The sequence below is a fragment of the Calonectris borealis genome, chromosome 4 (genome assembly GCF_964195595.1).
Source record: "Calonectris borealis chromosome 4, bCalBor7.hap1.2, whole genome shotgun sequence".
In the NCBI taxonomy this organism is placed as follows: domain Eukaryota; kingdom Metazoa; phylum Chordata; class Aves; order Procellariiformes; family Procellariidae; genus Calonectris; species Calonectris borealis.
In genome coordinates this window covers 68,325,093-68,345,220 of record NC_134315.1, presented here as the reverse complement: position 1 = coordinate 68,345,220, position 20,128 = coordinate 68,325,093, and the positions used below count along the sequence as shown (strand labels likewise).

The following is a 20,128-nucleotide window of genomic DNA, read 5'->3' as shown; positions in this document are numbered from 1 at the left end:
CTGATTCAGCTGGGCAGAGCGCTTCACAGCAGGTTTAAGTTCCATTAATGCTAAGTGTCGGTTGAGTAAGGACAGCTTAGTGAATCACAACTTAATAATTTACTCCCTCTGCAGACAATACGAGTACTGCACGAGTATTGATACCACTGCAGCAATCCCTATGCATGCTTACCTGCATAATTGCAATGCATATCCCATAAAATAGGATGGGAATATTTTTATACAGTACATATTTCAGACATCAGTGTCTTCCAGTCCTCACTAAAATGGACTGATCCATACTGTCGGAATATGGATAATCAAAATTCCTTTCGCTTGCTAAAATCTGTACACGAAGGTGATCCCACCTTCCCGTTTTCCAGAAAACGGTCAAAAGAAGATACCATAGTGAGATTCTGTATCACCAGAAGTGATATAAAAGCTAGGAAACAATTATTAATTATTATCAGAATAAACGATGGCAAACTGATTTCCAACAGCCGAGTATTGCGAAGTTCAGAGGTATCAACTGGCGGTAGAAATGTTTTAGTAATACACAACGCTACTTAGCCACATACACAAAGAAACAAACGGATTGACAACGGAGCTCTTATTTCCCCAGATTTGAAAGATCCACCCATTTATGGAGCACAATTTTCCAGCATTGTGGACTTCTCCCTGCCACAGCACAGGAGTCAATTGATGTGTATAATTTTAAGGGAAAATAAGGCATCATTAGCAGTCACATTTTCAAAAGATACTTTCTACAGATTTTGAAGTCCTCAATAAAAAGAGCAAAACAAAAAAAGAGCACCCTCAACAAAATAACAACAAAGCAAGCTGTAGAAAGTACAAGGCTGTTAAATGCATGCTGGTACGCTAAGGAGAACCTTTAGACCTCCTGGCCTGACTTGCTAATACAGAATCCTAACTTCTTTAGTGAGAAGTAAAGACATACATAGGTAGAGGCCCCTGTTGTATCAAGATTATACCCAGAGCTGTTAAAAATTACCAAAACTGTAGAAGAACCTACAAAAACAAGTATAACTTTTCAAATTGGAAAAAAAAAAAAGTACAGATTTAAGGCTACAGTCTACACCATGAGAGATTCATTGGTGAAAAAAATTTGCACAGTAAATTTGTGGGAAGCTAGAGGGGAAAACAGTCCTGCCAAGCATGGAGAATATTTTAACAGCTTGGTCTTTTTCCCATAAAGTCCGTCAGCAAACAGAGGTCAAGGCCATTCATAAATTCTAAAAATAATATTTACCAGACCTTTATCTCTCTGGCAGGTATAATTCTGATAAGTGACTATTCTAGATAATATTTAACATAAAAGTTTATTTACAAAAATACTTGCAATAGCCTGAAATCAGATTTTAACCAGAATCACCCATTCAAGTCAGTGAAGGTTACACGTAAGTGAAGACCATGTTGTTGGGTTGTTTTTTTGTCTTGGGTTGGGTTGGGTGGGGTTTTTCTGGGGCCGCTACAAGTAGAGTCTATGAAAAAAATGCTGATCTATATGAATGGCTCAGGAACAGATAGGTATAAGAAGTCGCTAAAATATCGTCAATGTTTGATCAAAGACTTGACCATAAACCCTAAGAAGTCAATGACAGTCTTTGAACTCCTTTTAACGATATAAATCAGACTCCAAAGTATCATGAAATGCTGTTTTGAAGAGAAATCTCCTTGTCTGAATGACAATTGAAACATAATTATTGATAAACGCATGCAATCTATGTTAAAATAGTAAACTTTTTTAATAATAACACATCAAACTTTGTGAATTCATCCCACACTGGATTACACCAGTGGAACTGCCAGGAAGAAACTACAGTTTCCACCTTTGTTTCCACCACAACTGCTGAGAAAAGCGAGTATGTATGTGTACATACATGAGTTAATATGGAAATTACAGGGAAAAGGCACATTTGCAGAAAAAGCTTTAGGTAAGAGCTAACACAGCAGAAAGGTCATCCTCCTCAATTTTTGCTGTTGTTGCAAGCAACCATGACATTTTCCTAGGCCATTTTGAAAACTGTATAATTGGCACGATCACGAGGCTTAGGCTGGCATCCTTGATTCAGATGAGCAATCACCTTGAAGGGAAATCTTATCTGGATTCTTAGTGTAGGTTTTCATCAATGACATCACACAATCACACATACCTTCTTTTTCAAGCCCACTTTGCTAGTATTTAGTTTAGAAACCATGATTTCTTAGAAATGTCAGTCATGGAGGGGGGATCTACACACAGACAGACAGGTATGATTCACCCTCTATTAAAAATTAAACGTGAAATCTTTCAAAGACAAAGACATGTTCTGCATGCATATTAGCAGAAGAAAAACATTTAAAAGGGAATAAGGGAACTTGCTTTTGCTTAAGAGGCTCTAGCTCCCCAAACACCACAAGCTGCAATGTCACAAAGAAAGTTACCACCAACTAACTTAAAAAGAACCGTAACTGTGGACATCTAATAAAAGTAACTGAAGAAGAAAAAGAGAAATGTTCTAGTTGACAGTGGGTACTTGGCACAGCCAGTAAGGTAGCAAGGCATTTTAGATGCCTAAACTATGTTTATTAGACACTATCAGCAAGTATAACTGACTCAAGAAAGGTGATATTCTAATAGGAAAAAAAATTTTTACAGTAATATTCTAAAAATTCATTCTCAATGTGAAAAGTCTTCTTCATTCCTGGTCACCCACTCCTTTTCACCATGTAAGCTGCAAGTCAGAAGCAGTCTAAAAAGGGTACAATACTGAGATTCAGAAAATAAGGCTGCCAAAACAAGATCTCTTCAATGCTGGTCATCTGTTGGCTTTAGAGAACCATGTAGCCTATTTTCTCCCTTCACCTTAGCCTTTGGTTATGGCAAATTATATTGCAGGATAAGTATACCTGAAAAAAAGATGAAGACTTAGAATTCCAGAAACTTTGTATCGTAGACTTTGAAGGGTTAATCACATGCTGTAGAACTTTGCAAAATGTATGATGCCTGACATAGTTGACACGTCAGGAAAAAAACCTGGAAGTAAGAAGGTTCTGGTTTGGATGCAGAGTCCTGAGGTGCGATGCTGCTGTTCTGGCGACGTGAAGGAAGAGAGACTTTGCAACCCCCATACCACGCTGACATGGGACCGCTGAAACCCACCCTGGGACGTTGGGTCTGACATGGTTTTAAACTATGCATGTTTTATTACAACACTTCGGAGCGTGAACAAACTTGCATGTGATTTCCTCTGTTTTAGCTGGAACGTGGCACAGAAATGAAGAGAAAGGTAAAGATCAATTCGAGGTTCATTAGCAAGAGCGAGCTTTAACATATGTGAATCCTATGTTGAGTCTTTATGACTTGTCTCGTCAGCAGACAAACATCTGAGCAGGCACCTACGCATTCAAATCTGTACTGCTAAAATGACCTCTACATGAATTTACCTTGAAACTTGTAAGCGCTTTGCACAGGTCCCCAGCTGCACCTGTTAGCATAAAGCCATTGCCAAGCAGATTAAGAGTAACATTTAGTTAAATAATGGGGCAGAGTTAAGAGATTTGAAATGATGACACATGTCCTAATCTGAACTACAGATCAGGATGCCTGAAGTGTCGCAACCCTGCAGATCTCCATCACCTGAAGAGAATTCCACACGTGCAGTAATAGCTCTGAGCGCTAAAAATTGCAGGATTTCAATCCTGCAAAGTAACAGCTACGCTCACCTGCATATCTTACTGAGATATCAGCTCAGAGAACAAAGACCGAAAAGTATATCAAGCCTGTGTCATCATCAAGCCTGATGACACAGATTATCCATTTACTGGTCTAGAGGTAAATAGATGAGAAGACCTGCCATGGATTAATGTCAGATCAGAAGACTCCTTCAAAAGCCTTATGAGAAACTGTCATTCAAAACACAACTATTGATGACAACCATGCTCCTGCCAGCGCTTCCCTGTTTATTGTGCCTGGCCCTGCAAGGGATGACAACCTTGACTCAGCACAAGCAGCACTTACTCATGCAAGAGGTCTCACAGCTGGCAGGAGCTACTTGCCCAAGTAACAGTGCTCAACCACAAAGGCCGTAAAATATTGCATCTTTATTTTCAGGCATCCCATCGGTCTTCTGGTGAACTTTTCTCACTATATAAATAATGCAATTTATGAAAATTTCATCAGGCAAAATAACTAGAAAACAGTAACTTCATCTTCCTTGATCCAAGAAAGCACATTAAAGCCAAGCTGGGATGATAACAAATATCCAGCTACATGCAAAGTTCAGCATGAAGGCAGGATACAGCCCTTTCAAGTTGAGAAAGATACATTAAAAAGTGCATTCTTCAGAGACCGTATTTGAAATGGCCAAAGAAAAAGTGAAGTATGGCTTGCAAAACGATAAGGAGATTGTAGAGGTATTGGGCAGATCTGAGAATAAAATGGAAATATTTAAAGTCTTTTTTTTTCCTCCTGGGTAGACAGGCTGTTCTCCCTCCTCAAAAGCACCACTATTTTAGGGATTATGTTTTTTACTGCAACACTATTTTTTCAGAAATATTTAGCATCATACAAATACGGAAAACGCTACGCATACTTTTCACCCCGCTCCAAGAACAAGGCAGACATTTCATTCACTGAGGGCAACTGCGTATCTCATGATGAAGAAAAAAGACTTGAGAAAGGTAAATGCAAATTCTGCTACCAGCTATTTCGCTGAGCTTTAGCACAAACCTTTGGTGAGCCTGTTTGACACGTGAAGAGGCTATGTGACTATTCTAACTCAGCCACGCTGTCAGATGCACTTAATAACTTGTAATATTGACTATGAAACTAGATAGTTTATGAATGTAAGCGTCCTTTATGAGATACAGGAACACCTGTTTGCTGCAGAAGTACATGCTTCCACGAATCAGCCAAGAAACACAAATTCAAACGACACTTGCATATTTCCCTTCCACCAAAAGTGAGGGGATCAGTTCATCCATTTATCCCTTTCAAATGCGTCAAGTTTTAACAGCCCTCCTCCTTCTGGAGGCATTTTTCTATATATACAACCCAAATGTTCCTACAGTTAAAATACAGAAATAATACATTGCCACAGGCTTGTAAGGTTTAGTTTTTAAACTTAACCAGTTAAAGTCCAGTGCAAACTTATAACCATGCATCTTTACAAAAGCGGATTCCCGACACTATCATTTTCTTATCCACATCTCAACATTTCATCTGAGGTACAACACATTCAAGCACCAGCTAAGAAAGAATAACCATTATAGGACACACGAGAGCAATTTTACTAAGCTCTCATTATAGGAAAAACAACATTTATAGTAGTAAGACCTCATAAACATACTAAAGCTACACTTTCAAATCTAATAACAATAGAATATAATATGTTCTTTTTAAATATTAAAGCTAGCACTTTATTTTTATTAAAGGCGGAGTAAAATACAGCAAGAAACCAGCAAATCCAATGATAAGAATTGAAATGCAAACAAAGAATTACGCATCAGCTTGAGAAATACCACCCCGGTCCCCATTTTAATTCACGCCTTGTTTGTCTAATGCAGGGGAAGAAAGGGGGGGGGAGGAAAAAAAAAAGAAAAAAAAAAAGAAGTAATTTGCCTGCTCACCTGGACACGTTTTCTGGAATGTACTCTAGAACTGGATACCCATCGCTTCTTCTGGATGCCAACTCCGAATGCGACTTCCAGGTCTCCACTAGCGTGCTGACGGGAGGGAACGAGCTCAAGTGCTGAAACGCCTGCTCTCGAGCAACCGGCCGCGACAAAGATATCGTGCCTTGGGCACCGATCCTGTAGTGAAACGACTGTCCACCTGAATTTACACCCACAATGGCAGAGGATGGTATACTGTTTTCTTGGTAATAGCTGCCATCGTCAGGCTCCTGCTTAATTCCCACAGGTAGGCCTGGATTTGGAAAACCGCTACCTTCACAACTTCCATCAAACGAAGAAACAGGTGGTCCTAAAATCCCAGAAAGAGAGTAATAGTCTTTGTCATCCATAAAAGAAAAATACGAGCCGTCTGTAAATGGGAAAGGATTTACTGTCTGATTCCCTTTAAAAGAGGCACCAGAACAAGGATGCTTGGCCGACTCTTGCTTCACTGGTACTGAAAAAGGGGAATCGGAGTTTATTTTGCTGCTGTCGCCAATGCACGCGCTGCCGAACGAACCGTCTGGCTCGGGTTTTATGAACTGAACAAGGTTCATCTGACTGTTGTTGGAGATGGCATTCTCCATTTCCTCCATCTTAGGAAACGTGAGTTCTTGAGCACCCTTCTCTTTTTTTTCTGGACTGGGAACGGTATCTTGGCTTCTGCTAGGTCCCGCCGGCGTGCCGGAAGCCGGGAATCCCAGGGAGTTGTTTACAGGGCTACAGATGGACGATCCCACAGTGCTAACCGCTGGACTAGAACGAGTGGACCTATTATTGGCATTGGAAGGGCTGGCAATGGAGCTCCTCGAGTTCAGGTTCGCGGGACTGGACACAGAAGATCGCATAGTGATATTATTGGGACTCGAGACGGGAGATTTCACGCTGCAGTGACTGGGAGGACTAGAAATCGGTGATTTCATGCTACTTATAGGGCTAGAAAGCGGAGACCCGACATTGCTAACGTGGGCGGGACTGTGCAACATAGACCCCCGGTTTTCAACGTTTGGCGACCGTGACAAAGGGGTTCCTTGGCCGATGGGGCTGTGCACGGCAAAGTTCCCAAAGTTAGCAGTAGTTGAGGACACAGAGTTAACTCCAGCAGGACTACAGACCGAGGAAGGCATGTTCTGAGGGCTGCAGCCAGAAGGGCTTTTCTCTTGACACATGATAGGGCTTTTGACAATGGCGTGCATGGCACCACCGTTCACAGCGCTCCCAGAGTCCGACATCAAAGACCTCAAGGGCCTGCTGGCGCTGTGGAGGGGAGAAGAGCAATGGCCGTTCTCCTTGTAGAGCTTCACCAGCTGCTCCACGTTCTGGTAGATCTTTCCTGGGCTCCCCTGGTTCTGCTGCTCGTAGGGGTAATCGGCGTCTCGTATCGAATCCATATATAAACCCATGGATTCGGCCACTGTTGCTGACAGCTCCTTCGACTCCGTTTCGGTTTTGATGTCAGAGGGCAAAAGACCAGGCTGACTGCTGTCTTGCTGCAGGCAGGAGAGCAGCTCCGGTTTTTCTTTGTTGTTTCCTTGAGCGCTGCTGTTGGCAAAAGTGCCAGCAGCGCAGCTTACGTTTACAATCTCCATATAGTTACTGTCATCAGTCTGCTCTCCAGCACCTATAGAAGAATACTCCACAGACTGAGAAACTTGACCCCACCGTCTCTCCATATCTAAGCCTTCTGGGTAGCTGTGGTATCCTTTTGTCTCCATAACTAGCAAAGACATATACAAAAAAGTAAAATTAATAAATGACAGGACAGTGCGACTTCCTAAGGAAATTTCCTAATTTCCTAAGGAAACAAGGCGTATCCGCTCACCCTGTCTATCCTCCTCTCTGCCTGCCTGCCAGTCCCGTTTCCCATCCATCACCTCTCAACCATTTGTCCGATTTCAATCAAACCGAGGCAAAAGGTCTCACGGGTACGACAGCCGTATGGGTTCTGAGAGAAAACCAGTTAGCAGTTAGAAAAGACCGCCCCGCCCTGCCCGGAAAGGAACGGCTCGACAACATCAGCCCAACAACCGCCCACCCTCGCTGGCCACAGCCCCGTGGCCTGTGCCAGCAGCACCGTGGGCTTGCGAGGAAAAAAGGGAAGGGAGCAGCAAGAAAGGAGGGGAACTAGAGAGGTCCTGAAAGGAGGCCACATTGGTGGTAGGCAGGACATAAACCCCCTGGAAATTGCTCATCACAGCTCTGCTCCTCCAAGGACCTTCCACTGCCATGCTACAGGGACAGCAAAGCAAGGGAGGCTGGTGCGCTAAGAGGGTTTCTCTTCATCATCCAGCGTAACAGGGGATGCTTTAGAAAGAAGCAGCAGTTCTGAGGGGCTGGGCGCTGACTTGCCCCTTCACAGCCATACAAACTGCTTGTACAGCCACCCGAGGAGACACGAAGGATGGGCTGAGCAGGGAGAGTAGTAATGCAAAAGTTGAATGGGAAACGTTCCTGCCACAGAGGAAGGGGATCAGATTAGGTGGGGATACCTGGCTATTAAATTCTGCAAACCTCCATGGCAGCCAGCAAGAGGAATATACAAAGAAAAGTAAACCTTGTTCTAAAATAGACCCTAAAAAAACCCTCCCATCCCGCACGCCACTCTCTTGAGGCAGGGAGCAAAATGCATGACCTAGCCTCCATTTTTCTGAAAATCACGTATAAGTAACAACATTTTTTTTTTTTTAAGGAATTGGCTCATAGTATTATTAGAAGTGTAGAAACTCAAGTGCCAATAGTTACAATATCGATATTATGCAAATATTTTTTTCCTTTCACAATGTATTAATTTTCCAATATTTAATTTAGTGTTTAATCCCTTTACTTAACGCTACTTAAAAACACTATTTTAAGCAAAATTATAAAAACAAAACCCAAAAAAAACTTAAAATGAATGACTCAATACTTCTTTGCCCTTACTTAGAACTATGGCCCTATGCCTACATTCCCCTCAAGCACAGATTTTATTAGAACATCATCATGTGTATCAAATCACATTCCTATAGTCTAAAATTTTCAGACAGAAGTGCCTACTTTCACATAAAGTCACTCCCAGATAATCACCTACCCCTGATTTAAGTGCTGAGCAAGCCTAATTCCTAGAGAGATCGATTGCAGCTGTGAGTGACCAGCATTTCTGAAAACCAGGAAACTTAGTTAAGGCTTAAAATTAGGATGTAAGTGAATTTTAACCCTCAGAACTACCAGCAGAACCACTGCGGACCAGGAAATCTCAGTTATAGGCCTAACATTACACTGATGCACGAGCTTTGTAGCGACCTCTCCCACAGCAGTAAATTTCAAACTTCGTACATAATCAAAAGGCGAGCATACTTTAAAAAAACCAGCAAATAAAAATCTGGGTCACACAAAGGAAAAAAATAAATGCCCTGGTCCTGCGCTTCCAGAGAGAGAGGCACTGTCTGGTAAATATATCCAAGAGGATCAAAAAACAGCAGAGAGATTATTTGTGGCCTGATACAAGTTCGGTTTAAAATGACAGATATAAATTAATAAGAATGCAGCAGCAAAGAAATTTTTTTGGGGACTGCTGGTTTCTGTCACCTCTGAGTGCCTCGGTGGATACTAGAACTGAATAATCATCTCACGGGTTTCCGATAGCGTAAGGGTTTGGTTTTGTTCTTCTAAGCAGAATTTATTATAACTTGACTAGCATGTTTATCCACGGTATCCACGCTTCACCTACTGCACAGACATGCCTTTTTACTAACTTTCACTAACTGAATTTGACTGTGGGCTAAAACATCCACGGACCACAACAGAAGCTGAGTCGTGTTACATATCGGAACCGAGACCAGCTACCTCTGATATTTTGCAGAAGGAAGCTTACATTACGACCACAGCAGTTTCTCCAGACTCCCCCAAGAAGTACTCGGACTTGCGAGTTATGTATTTCATCCCCAAACATAACAACAAACACAGCTCTCTGCAGCACGAGTCTCCGATCAATCAGGCATGAAACCAGTTTCGCAGCAACAGTCAAATAAAAAATCAAATGGTACCTGGTATCCCTGCAACCAAAAGGTCACCTAGATACGGGAAAATCTGAAGTAAATCCAGTTTCATAAAAACTAAACCGATGGCTCAAGCAACCACCCACGTCTTATTTCTCGGTGTTTGTAAACGAAATTTTCTTTAAGTTTCACTGCCTGCGAGCCGCTTCGCTGACATAAAACTGCCCAGGGGACCAGAGTTTCATCGTCAAAGATGGGCTGGGGTTTTCCCCCCTTCCTCCGGAGCAGCGGAGCACCGCTGGCGGCACGGCCAGGTCGGCTGCCGGCGCTGCCCCGGCACCGCTGCCCCCGGCACCGCCGACCGCCGACCCCGAGCGGAGCCGGACGCGGGCCCCCGCGGCGGAGGGCTGGTCCCACGCGACCTCGCACACACACGCGTGTTAACAGCCACGCAGGCAGCGCGCACGCTTATTTCCCCATCTGCCCTACGCTATGCGCAGCACACCGCAGATCCCGGGCAGAAGGCACCGCTTTGCGCCCCTAACCGCCCCCGCCCGCTTTCCCGCAGGTACAATCCGGATTGTCACGCGTGGGGGAACCCAGCAGTGCCCGGGAGCTCCCTCCCTCCCTCTCTCGCAGGCGTCCGCCGGAGGTCTGCCCGGGAGGGGGGCGGGGGGGGATACCGAGAGCCCAAACCCACTTTCGCCGAACCCGCCTCGCCTGCTCCCTCCCGCCGCCCGGACCCCCACGCAACACGGAAAAGCGCTTTTTTTCCGCGCAAACGCCGCTCCCCACCCCCCACGGAGGAGAGGGTCGGGGTTATCACCGTGACACGCCCCCCCATGGAGGACACGGGGGGGTGAAGGGGGACGGTACCGAGCCCCGAAGTGCCCCCCCCCAACCCGCCCCGCCAGCCCCACCTCCCGGTGCGGGTCGGAGAGAGGAGCGGCGCCCGCCACCCCGCAGTACCTGTTGCGGCGGGGCGCGTCCCCGAGCCGCCGCCGGCGCGGAGGGCGGCGCGGAGCGGCGGGGCGGGCAGCGCTCACCCCCCTCCCCCGCCTGCCCGCCCGCCCGAGGCGCGCTGCGCCGCGCCGCGCCGCCCGGTGACACGGAGCGGCACCCGGGAGGGGACGGGAAAAGGTGCCAAGTCCTTTAAAAACATGTCACATGCCCAGATAAAGTTCAAGTTTACGTCCCGCCTGCCGCCCGCCCTCATTGGCGGGCGGGACGCGGAGCGCCGCGCGGCTGGGGCCAGGCCGCCGCCCCATTGGCTGGGGCGCGCCGTCAGTCACCCGCCGGGCGACATGACTGATACAAAGTTGCTGCGACACAGGCTGGAAAACGCATCTCCTTAAAGCCGCAGGGGCCGCCGCGGCCGCGCAGCCCCGCGCAGCCCCCGGGCGCCAGCCCCGCCGGGAGCCGGGGGCCCCCACCTGCCGCCCCGCCCGGAAGCGCCTCCGCGGAACGGTCGCGGGGCATCAGGCCGGGGCCCTCCGCGGGCAGGTGAGGTGCGCGGGGCGCGGCCGCCCCCGCCCGGTGTCCGCGCCGCGCCGGCGGCAGGGCCGCGCATCGCCTCTCCGCCGGCCCGGGATTTCCGCCTTTCAGCGGCGCATGAATATGCACGGTACCGATGCAGCGGTGATTTAACCGAAAAATTAAAAAAAAGGGGAGGAAAAAAAAAAAAAAAAAGAAGAGCGCAGCGGCGGCGGCGGAGCGCGGGAGGGTTCAAGGACTCGTCCTCCACTCTCCGCCGGGCTGGCTCCGCTCCGCGGCAGCCGCGCATCCCGCCGGGCGCCTCCGCCCGCTGCCTCCCCCCACCCAGGGGCAGCAAGAGGGGCCGCCGGGACGGCCCCCGGCTCCGGGGGGCTGCCGCCCCCCCCGGTGTCTCCCCCCGTGCCCGCGTCCCGGCTGCAAAAATACCCTTTTCCTAGGGAAGCAAAAAAAAAAAAAAAAAAAAAAAAAGACGTCGAGCAAACTTTCAGGCGATGCGCTCCCAACTCGCTCCGTAAATAACGCCCCCAGCCCCCGGCGAGCAGCCGGCAGCCGCTGACACACGCTCCCAAACGGCCCCCGGCCCCCGCCGAGCCCTGCTCCCGGCCCCGGCCCCGGCCCGACCCCCAGGTGCGCCCAGGGGGGACAGCTCCGCGGCCCCGCAGGGTGACAGAGGTGCCCCTGGGAGCGGGGCGGGGGGCTGAGCCCGTCGGGGAGCGGCAGCGCCGGGCATCGCGCTGGGGCACCGCGCACCTTTGCCCGAAATCGCCCCCTGCGCGCACGCACGCACACAAACGCGCAGATCCGCGTATGCTCCGGAGAACGGGGTTTGCACTCGATAGCCACAGCGAACGCACAAACATCCCCAGAATTTGGGGTGTCACGTGCCCCTCTCATTTTCATATTCTGCCAAATATCGACCCGCACTCCCGGCCCCGGCGGGCACGGGCCGAGGCGGCGGCGGCGGCTCCCAGCGCCGGCGGCGCGACCCGCGGAGCAGCCGCTACCGCGCTTCCCCGCGGCGCTGGCGCGGGCGCTGCCGAGCAATGGACGTGTCCTTCCCGCGAAGTTTTCACTGATGGGGACGGGACTGGCCGTGACCTGGATACGCCGGCTGGTGTGGCGGACACCCGCCCGGCCCCCGCCGCCCGCCCCGCTGTCCCCCGCGCCGCTCCGCGCCCCGCGCAAGGGTCCGCGCTGCACTCACCTCCCCTACGACATGGTGGCGCGGCGGGAGGAGGCACGGCCCCCGGTTATTGCCAGCAAACCATCCGAGAGCTCGCACCGCCACCAAAAAAAAAAAAAAGAAAAAAAAAGAAAAAAAAAAAGTACGCGGAGGAAACGCCGGGAGCGGGGCCGGGCAGCGGGCAGGGCGCTGCTGGCGGGGTCGGCGGGAGGGGGCTGCGGCGGCGGCAGGCGGCTGCGGGGTGCCCGGGGCTCGGCGCGGCACGGCTCGGCGCGGCTGGGCGGACAGCTCCCACCATGGACGCCTAGGTGGGTGGGTGTTCCCGCGGGTCACACCCTCGCCCGCCGGCGGAGGGGAGCGGGGGGTGGATCCAGCACCGGCGGGAGGGGGGGGGGCGGGGGGATTTGGGGGGGGGAGAGAAGGGGGGCGGGGGAGGGAGGGAGAGAGACACCCTCCAAAAAAAAAAAAAAAACAAACGCGGAAAAAAAAAACTTATGTCATTCCAGGTAAAACTCCCATCTGCGCCACCAAGGAAGAGGAGGGAGGAGAGTGGCGAGGGTGTAAACTTTTTCCTTCCCCCCTCCGCCCCCCCCGGTGCCGCCCGGCCCCTCGCAGCGCCCGGCGGCCGCGCCGCCCCCGCCGCCCCCTCCCGCGCCGCCCGCCCCGGCGGCTCCCGGCGGCTCCCGGCGGCGCGGCGCCGCGGGGTTTCTCACGCACGGAGCCCGCCGCCGCCGCCGCCGCGGTTCCTGGTTCGCGGAGCCGCCGGAGGAAGGGAAGGAGGGCGGGCGGCAGGGAGGCAGGGCGGGCGGCGGGGGAGGAGTGTCTCCCCGCGCCCTTCCCCAGGCGGAGCGTCTCTCCCGGCCCTGGCGGCGGCGGCGGCGGCGGCGGAGCCCCCCCCCGCGCCCCGACCGCCCCGCTCGGCCCCCGGGCGGGCTGCGGGGAGCGGGGCGCCCCTGGAAGGGATTTCGGGAGGAGACTACGCCCCCCCGCTGGGCCTGCGCCTTCCTTCGCCCCCCTCCCCGCTCCTGCCGGAGGAGGGGAGCCGGGCCCCTCTCTGCACCCCGGCCTGCCCTCGCCCTCCCGGGCTAACGCCGGGGAGGGGGCGCGTCTCCGCGACACTCGTGCGGCTGCGGTGGAGCAAACCCATCCTGATTTCAGACATTAAAAAAAATAAAATCGGCGATAACGTCGATACTGGTTTTAAATTACTATTTCACTTGTGGCTAAGATCTTTTAAAACTGATTATTTTTACGTTCAGGGCATTAAATGTCTCTTCATTTAAACATCTTAAGGAAAAAAATTAGGCATTGGAGGGAAGAAAAAGTTGGCCCTATTTTAATACCCTCAATGAAGTCTTTAAACATGTAAAAGGACTGCTCACAGGGAATTTTACCTGTGCCGAAGCCTCTGTAGGTTCGGGGCCTTGGAATATTTTATCAGCTGTTGTTTGCATCTGTCAAAGTTTGTGGGTAACTTGATAAATGTTAAACAGGGAAGCATAAAGCGCTGGTGAGGCCAGACCCGGAGATAACGGCACATTCAATAGCTTAATTTCACAATTAGTTTGCTATATTATTCGAAGCAAATCATATTTCACTGTGCCTACACTAGTGCTCTATTTTTAGCCATAATGTAGCTAAAAAGGAGGAACCTACTGAGATGTATTATAACATCGAATGTGAACAATTCTGTTCTCTCTCTTTTTACTCATTTCGTGTCATACATCTGGTTTGGAATACAGCTAATTTATTAATCGAGCAGAGCTACCGCGGATGGATTGGAGGCTGCAGTTCCAAGGCAGAAGAAAGTTCCATGCAACTCTGCGAGTAACCCGGCAAATCACAGTCATGCAAAAAACACCCAAGCACGCTGGCTGGTCTATCAATAACTGCCGTACCGAGCACAACAGTTTTATGTTAATTTATAGTAACGGTGTATTTGGCTGATTGGTTGCACTTCTTTTGTCTTACTCTTCCTGCTATTCTTTTTTTTTTGCAGGGCAAAGGTGTAAATGAAAAAGGCATCTGAAATGCCTGGAGGTAGCTTCAGTCTTTGTGTTGCATCTTTTTTTTTTTTTTTTAAGAACAGAAAGGAGAGAAAATAAAATTGAGGGAATATATCTATCTTCTGTCTTAATACCGAATGTTTGATTCCTTCCCCGCCCCATCCTCCCCCTGTCTTGTTACATACAGAGATGGCTGCTGGAAGAATAAAGCACCTTTCCCAGTACGTGCAAGATGCTCACAGATTTTCCACAAATTCAGTGGAAACCTCATTTGTTTTCTGCTTGTGGTTCACAGGAGCACTTAGCTTTTTAGTGGTTGACACTATATCTATTTTTAGCAGCATTTTAACAGCTGTCACTAACAACTAAGATCTCATCTTGAACAGGGAAGGGAGATTATCTCTTTTATTTAAAAAATCAAACTACATAATTGTCAGATTATAAAATGCAATTTGGATCTTTATCTGTGAAGAGAAAAGGCTATCTTTTCTCATTATGCCAATTCCATGAAAAAAAAGGACCTATAGTGGGCTTGATAAAATAACGAATGGGCTTTGCAAGGTTTGGAAATAATGCTATTCAAAGGCTATATACAAATGTATATATAGCACATTTCAAATTCCGTTAAAAGTGGTCCCGTTACTGCCTTCTGCAGCTGTGTCGCGATGGGGGAAACCGCAAACAGTCGAGTCGTAGTTTTCCAAGTAGGTCAAGAGGAGCAGCGCGGACACCTCCGATGAGCAATTCTCTTCCCTCGCATTAGATTTTATAAGAGGTTAACTCATGTCAGACACATGACACTGAAAGCAGCAGACAGACAAGTGTAAGCCACCCTGTAGCAGATGTCATCTCTGTTCCTAAAGATAGTGGTAAATTTGCTATGGATAATGCATTACAAAACCAGATAACGCTGAAACTCGCTAAGTGTCAAATTTTACCTCCTCCCGTGCTCGGTGAAGCGAGCGAATTGGTATTAGGGGCTGCAGGAGCGGCGATGTAGTGTAAAAGCAGGCTACTGTACTGTCTTACTTAGAGGTCATGTGCCCTATTTTGAGAACTGAACCAAAGCGGATGAAGTTTTGAGTCGGTTCCAACTAAGGCAGCTGGGCATTTCCCACTTCTCCCCAGCTCCAACCCAGGAAAGCAGGCAATCGCGTGGTCACATACAGTATTCCTTTACCCGATATTATTCACCGTAGATTTAATTTTCATGCCATTTGGCTCATGTGGTTTTGATTATTCGAGATTTATAGCTGATGGGGAGGAGTTGCATGTCGGGAAGACACTGGAAAAACGTTGGGGATGACAGGTGAGCGTTTACTTTCCCTGTCCAACAGGTGCGAGTCTTCCGAGAGAGGAGTCCATGGTCTTCTCCGACTCGCCAGTTAATTGTGTTAAAGCTAATTTCCTGAGCCATGCTGAAAGTCTTTAGAATTCTTTACAAGCCCTGGGAAAACGTAAGTAAGCATGTTTTCTATATGGTATGCTTATGTTCTCTGAAATACCAATATTTTATCTATTTAGTCTAACTTTGAACAATTTTTTTTCTAATCATAGAGAAATCTTTTAGCTGAGCAACAGAACATGTTCCCTTTTAACCTGGATTCTTTCTTTTCTGTCTTTTTTTCTCTTCTTTTTTTAATGTTCCTTAATGGCCCATGTTATAACTGTGGTTGAACCACATCTAAGTATAGTACAATTGCATTTCTAATGCACATTGGCATTAGCAACCACTTGCTTGTGTAAAGGGCCAAGACATGCATTTGAAAACACAGATTTCCAATACATTTAAGATCACGGTTTTTATTGACGATTAGCACCGATAGTTTCATCCGGTTCAAAATGAAAACATCTCACAAAGAATTACTTGTTGTAACAGGTCTTGTTGACAATGGCAGGGCAAACGAAGCACAAGGAATAACACGTAGGCAGTACTTTGTATTTTTTGTAGCTTTAATATTGCCGTATCTATTTACATTGTTTATAATCAACTTCTCTCTTGTTTACTAGTTGCACTATTACTTGTAAGAAAATGTAATTTGTAAAAAACCATAACATTTAAAAAATTGTCAGTGCCACAGAATGCAGACTTACCTCGCTATTAATGAATTCCAAACAATAAAAGGTTGTGGCAGCTAATTGTATCTTAATATTTATCTACTACCTACTGGCATTTTTACAGTATCAAATGGTAACTCATACCGTAATCTGATTAAAATTTTGTAGTACCCATAATAGTACTGCACCTATGCCAAAAATCCAGACATAGTTTTAACAGCAGTAAAAATAAGAGAGCAAAGAACACCCTCCAGCAGTTAATAAACATATCAAATGCAAATTGGAGGAAATTATTTAATCACTCTATCGCCTAGTTAATTTTGATGATTATTCACAGTTCTAGTAGCAATACTTAGTGTGGAACAAGTTAGTACCAAAATTGTCATGACACCAAGGTCGTAAGTAGAATTCGAGACTTGCTGTATAGAGGAAATTACCTTCCTGATTGAATGAAGGAGCAGCTTTAAAGCTCCTACAGCAAAAGGAGAGTTCTTATGTAATTTTCCAGATTCTTCTATAATCCTGAAATTACCTGCTGTCAGATATTATGCAATGAGAGACGGTTTGGTATTAACCTGCATAACCACGGTCATTTTGAGACTTGAAAGACCTTTGTTTTCTAAATCTTTAAAAATCTTTATTTCCTGGAAAAGAGAGATTTCGGATGGGCTCTCCCCGAAGCGCACAGTGAAGAAGAGACTGAAGAGGGTGATGCTATGAAGCTGAGTTAAGAGACTGCTCAGGAAAAATCTTAATTTAGCACATGCCAAGACAGAAAAGGAAAAAAAATCTATTGATTTTGGTAGAAGTTGCACTGGTTTCCTAAATAGATGGAGTCTGTTGATTTTTTTCATATATTAAATACCTGCTTCCTATGTAGGCTATGGTCCAGCTTGAGGAGATCATTCGGTGTGCCACCTGGGCCCAAGCTGGGCAGTTGATCTTGCACGACTCGGAGAGTTGGTCCTTGTTGGATGCACGTTGATTTACACAGATTTGGTTAAGAAAGGAATGTATTTGCCACAAGGAACCTTACGTCGGTGTTCTGAGAAAGTGTCCTGGCTTTGAAGATGAAGGTCACACCAGAATTTGTCTGGCCTAGGGTAAATATCTGGTAACCAAAGTTCATGCATTCCAAAATTTTCCCACTGTGCTCGCCAATACTTGGCCCACAAGCCAGGAGTGACAGAAAGTTTGATACATTGGATGGGTTTGTCCCTAATGGCCCCAAATGTATGCAAATAAACAGAGTGATTCACCGGTGGGAGTAGATAACCTCACCAACCCAGTTGCCTGGCTATGGTTTATTCTCTTTTGGTGTGAGCGTAAGTGACAGTCGCTTAGCTTGGTTTCCAAAAATGATGCTGTCGTGCTTGTACAATCCTGGTGCCTGCAGCATCGAAGTACCACGCAGACGTATTTCTTCTGAGCTCTGGAAAGAATGGAAGCATTATCGCCGTTTTATAGACAGGGAGTGGAGGAACAAAGAGATTGCAGGATTTATCTCAGGTCCCCTAAGAAGGCTATGACAAAGCTCGGTACTTCCCAAATCCCAGCTTGCTGCCTTTCATCACAGACCAGATTTCCTTTTCAGCCGTTGCCTTCCCAAGATTGCTGCGTGAGCATGAATGACGTATAGCTAAAACACATTTGTTTGTTGTCTGGGGAAGGAAAACGTGCCGTGGTCTGTTTGAATGTATTCATTATTGAAATGAACTTAGAAAACCTGTATTGTCGGAGCTTTTTACCCTATGGATTAGCAGCAACCACTAAAGATTGACATTACCTTGCCTGCTAGAGCCTGGTCAGAAGAGTCACATTCCATGAATGTGCAAGAATTTCTGGCATGAATTCTTGTACATGCACATTTACATTTTGGCTTCGTGCATGCTGTTCATGTGCTCACCACTTTGAACTCTGCTTTTCGTGAGTGCCATGGTTTAATCCGGCAGCTAAACACCACACAGCTGTTTGCTCACTCCCCCTCAGTGGGATGGGGGAGAGAATAAAAAAAAAGAAAGGTAAAACTGATGGGTTGAGATAAAGTCAATTTAATAAGAAAAGAAAGGGAAAATAATAATAATGATAAAAGAAAATACAGAACAGGTGATGCACAATGCAATTGCCCACCACCTGCTGACTGATGCCCAGCCAGTTCCCGAGAAGTGGACCCCCAGCCAGCTTTTCCCCTAATTTATATACTGAGCATGACGTCATATGGTATGGAATATCCGTTTGGTCAGTTGGGGCCAGCTGTCCTGGCTGTGTCCCCTCCCAGCTTCTTGTGCCCCCCCAGCCTCCTCGCTGGTGGGGTGGGGTGAGAGGCAGAAAAGGCCTTGACTCTGTGTAAGCACTGCTCAGCAATAACAAAAACATCCCTGTGTTATCAACATTATTCTCATCCTAAATCCCAAACACAGCACTATTCCAGCTACTAGGAAGAAAATTAACTCTATCCCAGCCGAAGCCAGGACAATGAGTAATTCCGACAACAAAATTCATTCCTTCATATATACATGGAAAGCAAACACAAAAGAGGCAGGAACATGGCCAAATGAAAGTAATTTCAAATGTTTTTTCTTTATTTATTTATTTTGCATTCCATTCTCAGCTCTGGCTAGACAGTCACAGAGTAGAAATTATGTACCCTTGCAAGATTTCTAAAGGAAGATCAGCCAGGACTCAAAGGAAATCTTATTTGTTTAAGAGTCAAAGTTCAGCCAGGGCAGGAATGATAGAGGGTTTAGCAAACAAGAATTTCTCCCAGCGTAGTTCAGTTATGTCCCCTACGCATGACTTAAAATTGAAAAAATAAGCCTATCGGAAATCTTTTGTGTTCAACAGCTGCACAGAAGACATGACTACTCCTAAATGTAACATGAGGTACTGATCTTTTTAATCTGGTTCCTTTGGTTCTGTTCTAGGGAAAAGACACCTGTCACCGCGATGTTAGTCCTGCAGATAAGCTTCACTTTTCAAGTCCTGAGCATTACTCTTTTCCGTAAGAGGAATGCGTAAGAATAGTGAAAGGAAGCACAGCATTGTTTAAGGAACTAGAGATGCTGAGCTGGATTTGCAGTATTTATACTACTTTTATATAATTGTAACAAAAGCTATTGTAACATGATTTACACTGTCAGGAGAGAAAGAATTAGACCTTCTTTTACTGGGAATCATAAACAAATGAATAAATAAACTAGGCAGTACACTCCATGTGTGCATTTTTATTTCAGAGCTTATACTGAAGGGTGTCTAGCTATAAGCAGGTGCTTCCTTGTAAACCCATTGTGGAGAGCAAATGAGTCCCAGAGACTGTCGCTCCTTGTTGATCGTCAGTGGGCGTAGATGCAGTAGATGTAAAGGTCTATGACTCACTGAGCTTGCTAAGGTGAAACCAGAAGAGAGTAGATAATTGCACGATTATAAAAAGAATTATCACAGTTTGATTACAGAAAAAAGATTTTCTAATGGTGCCGTGACTCTTGGGAACTAAAATAGGGGTGGGACCAAAAGTGAGGAGTTTATGTCAAGGAATGGCATTTTAATCAAATGTGCCAAAAAGATGATTTCTAGGACTGAAGGTATAATGGGTCAAAACAGCCTAAGGTACTTCCCCATGCCAGTTCTGATTAAAATAAAAAAGAAGACTAATCAAAGAGACAAATTGACATGGGCAAGAAATTTCTGAATCCAGAGATTACTGGAATACTTCATAAAAAAGATGATGCAACCTCCTGCCTTATGTATGAAAAAGATAC

General features: G+C 46.8%; 1 protein-coding gene and 1 long non-coding RNA gene across 2 annotated transcripts in view; one reads left to right on the top strand and one right to left on the bottom strand.

Annotated features, from left to right (window-relative positions):
• The window catches only part of NR3C2 (nuclear receptor subfamily 3 group C member 2), a 209,363-nt gene extending 201,744 nt beyond the window's left edge, over positions 1-7,619 (bottom strand). Inside the window, exons 1-2 of the mRNA XM_075149997.1 lie at positions 7,478-7,619; positions 5,611-7,372 (exon numbers count right to left, since the gene is read on the bottom strand). Coding sequence (XP_075006098.1) covers positions 5,611-7,372; positions 7,478-7,526 — 1,811 coding nt within the window. The 5' untranslated portion in view covers positions 7,527-7,619. The remainder of the gene's footprint in view (positions 1-5,610; positions 7,373-7,477) is intronic.
• Positions 7,620-12,460: 4,841 nt separating this feature from the next.
• Positions 12,461-19,509, top strand: LOC142082159 (uncharacterized). The gene is made up of 4 exons (XR_012673590.1): positions 12,461-12,614; positions 15,650-15,769; positions 17,251-17,473; positions 19,295-19,509. It is a non-coding gene; the product is annotated as an uncharacterized LOC142082159 (long non-coding RNA).
• Positions 19,510-20,128: the final 619 nt, after the last annotated feature.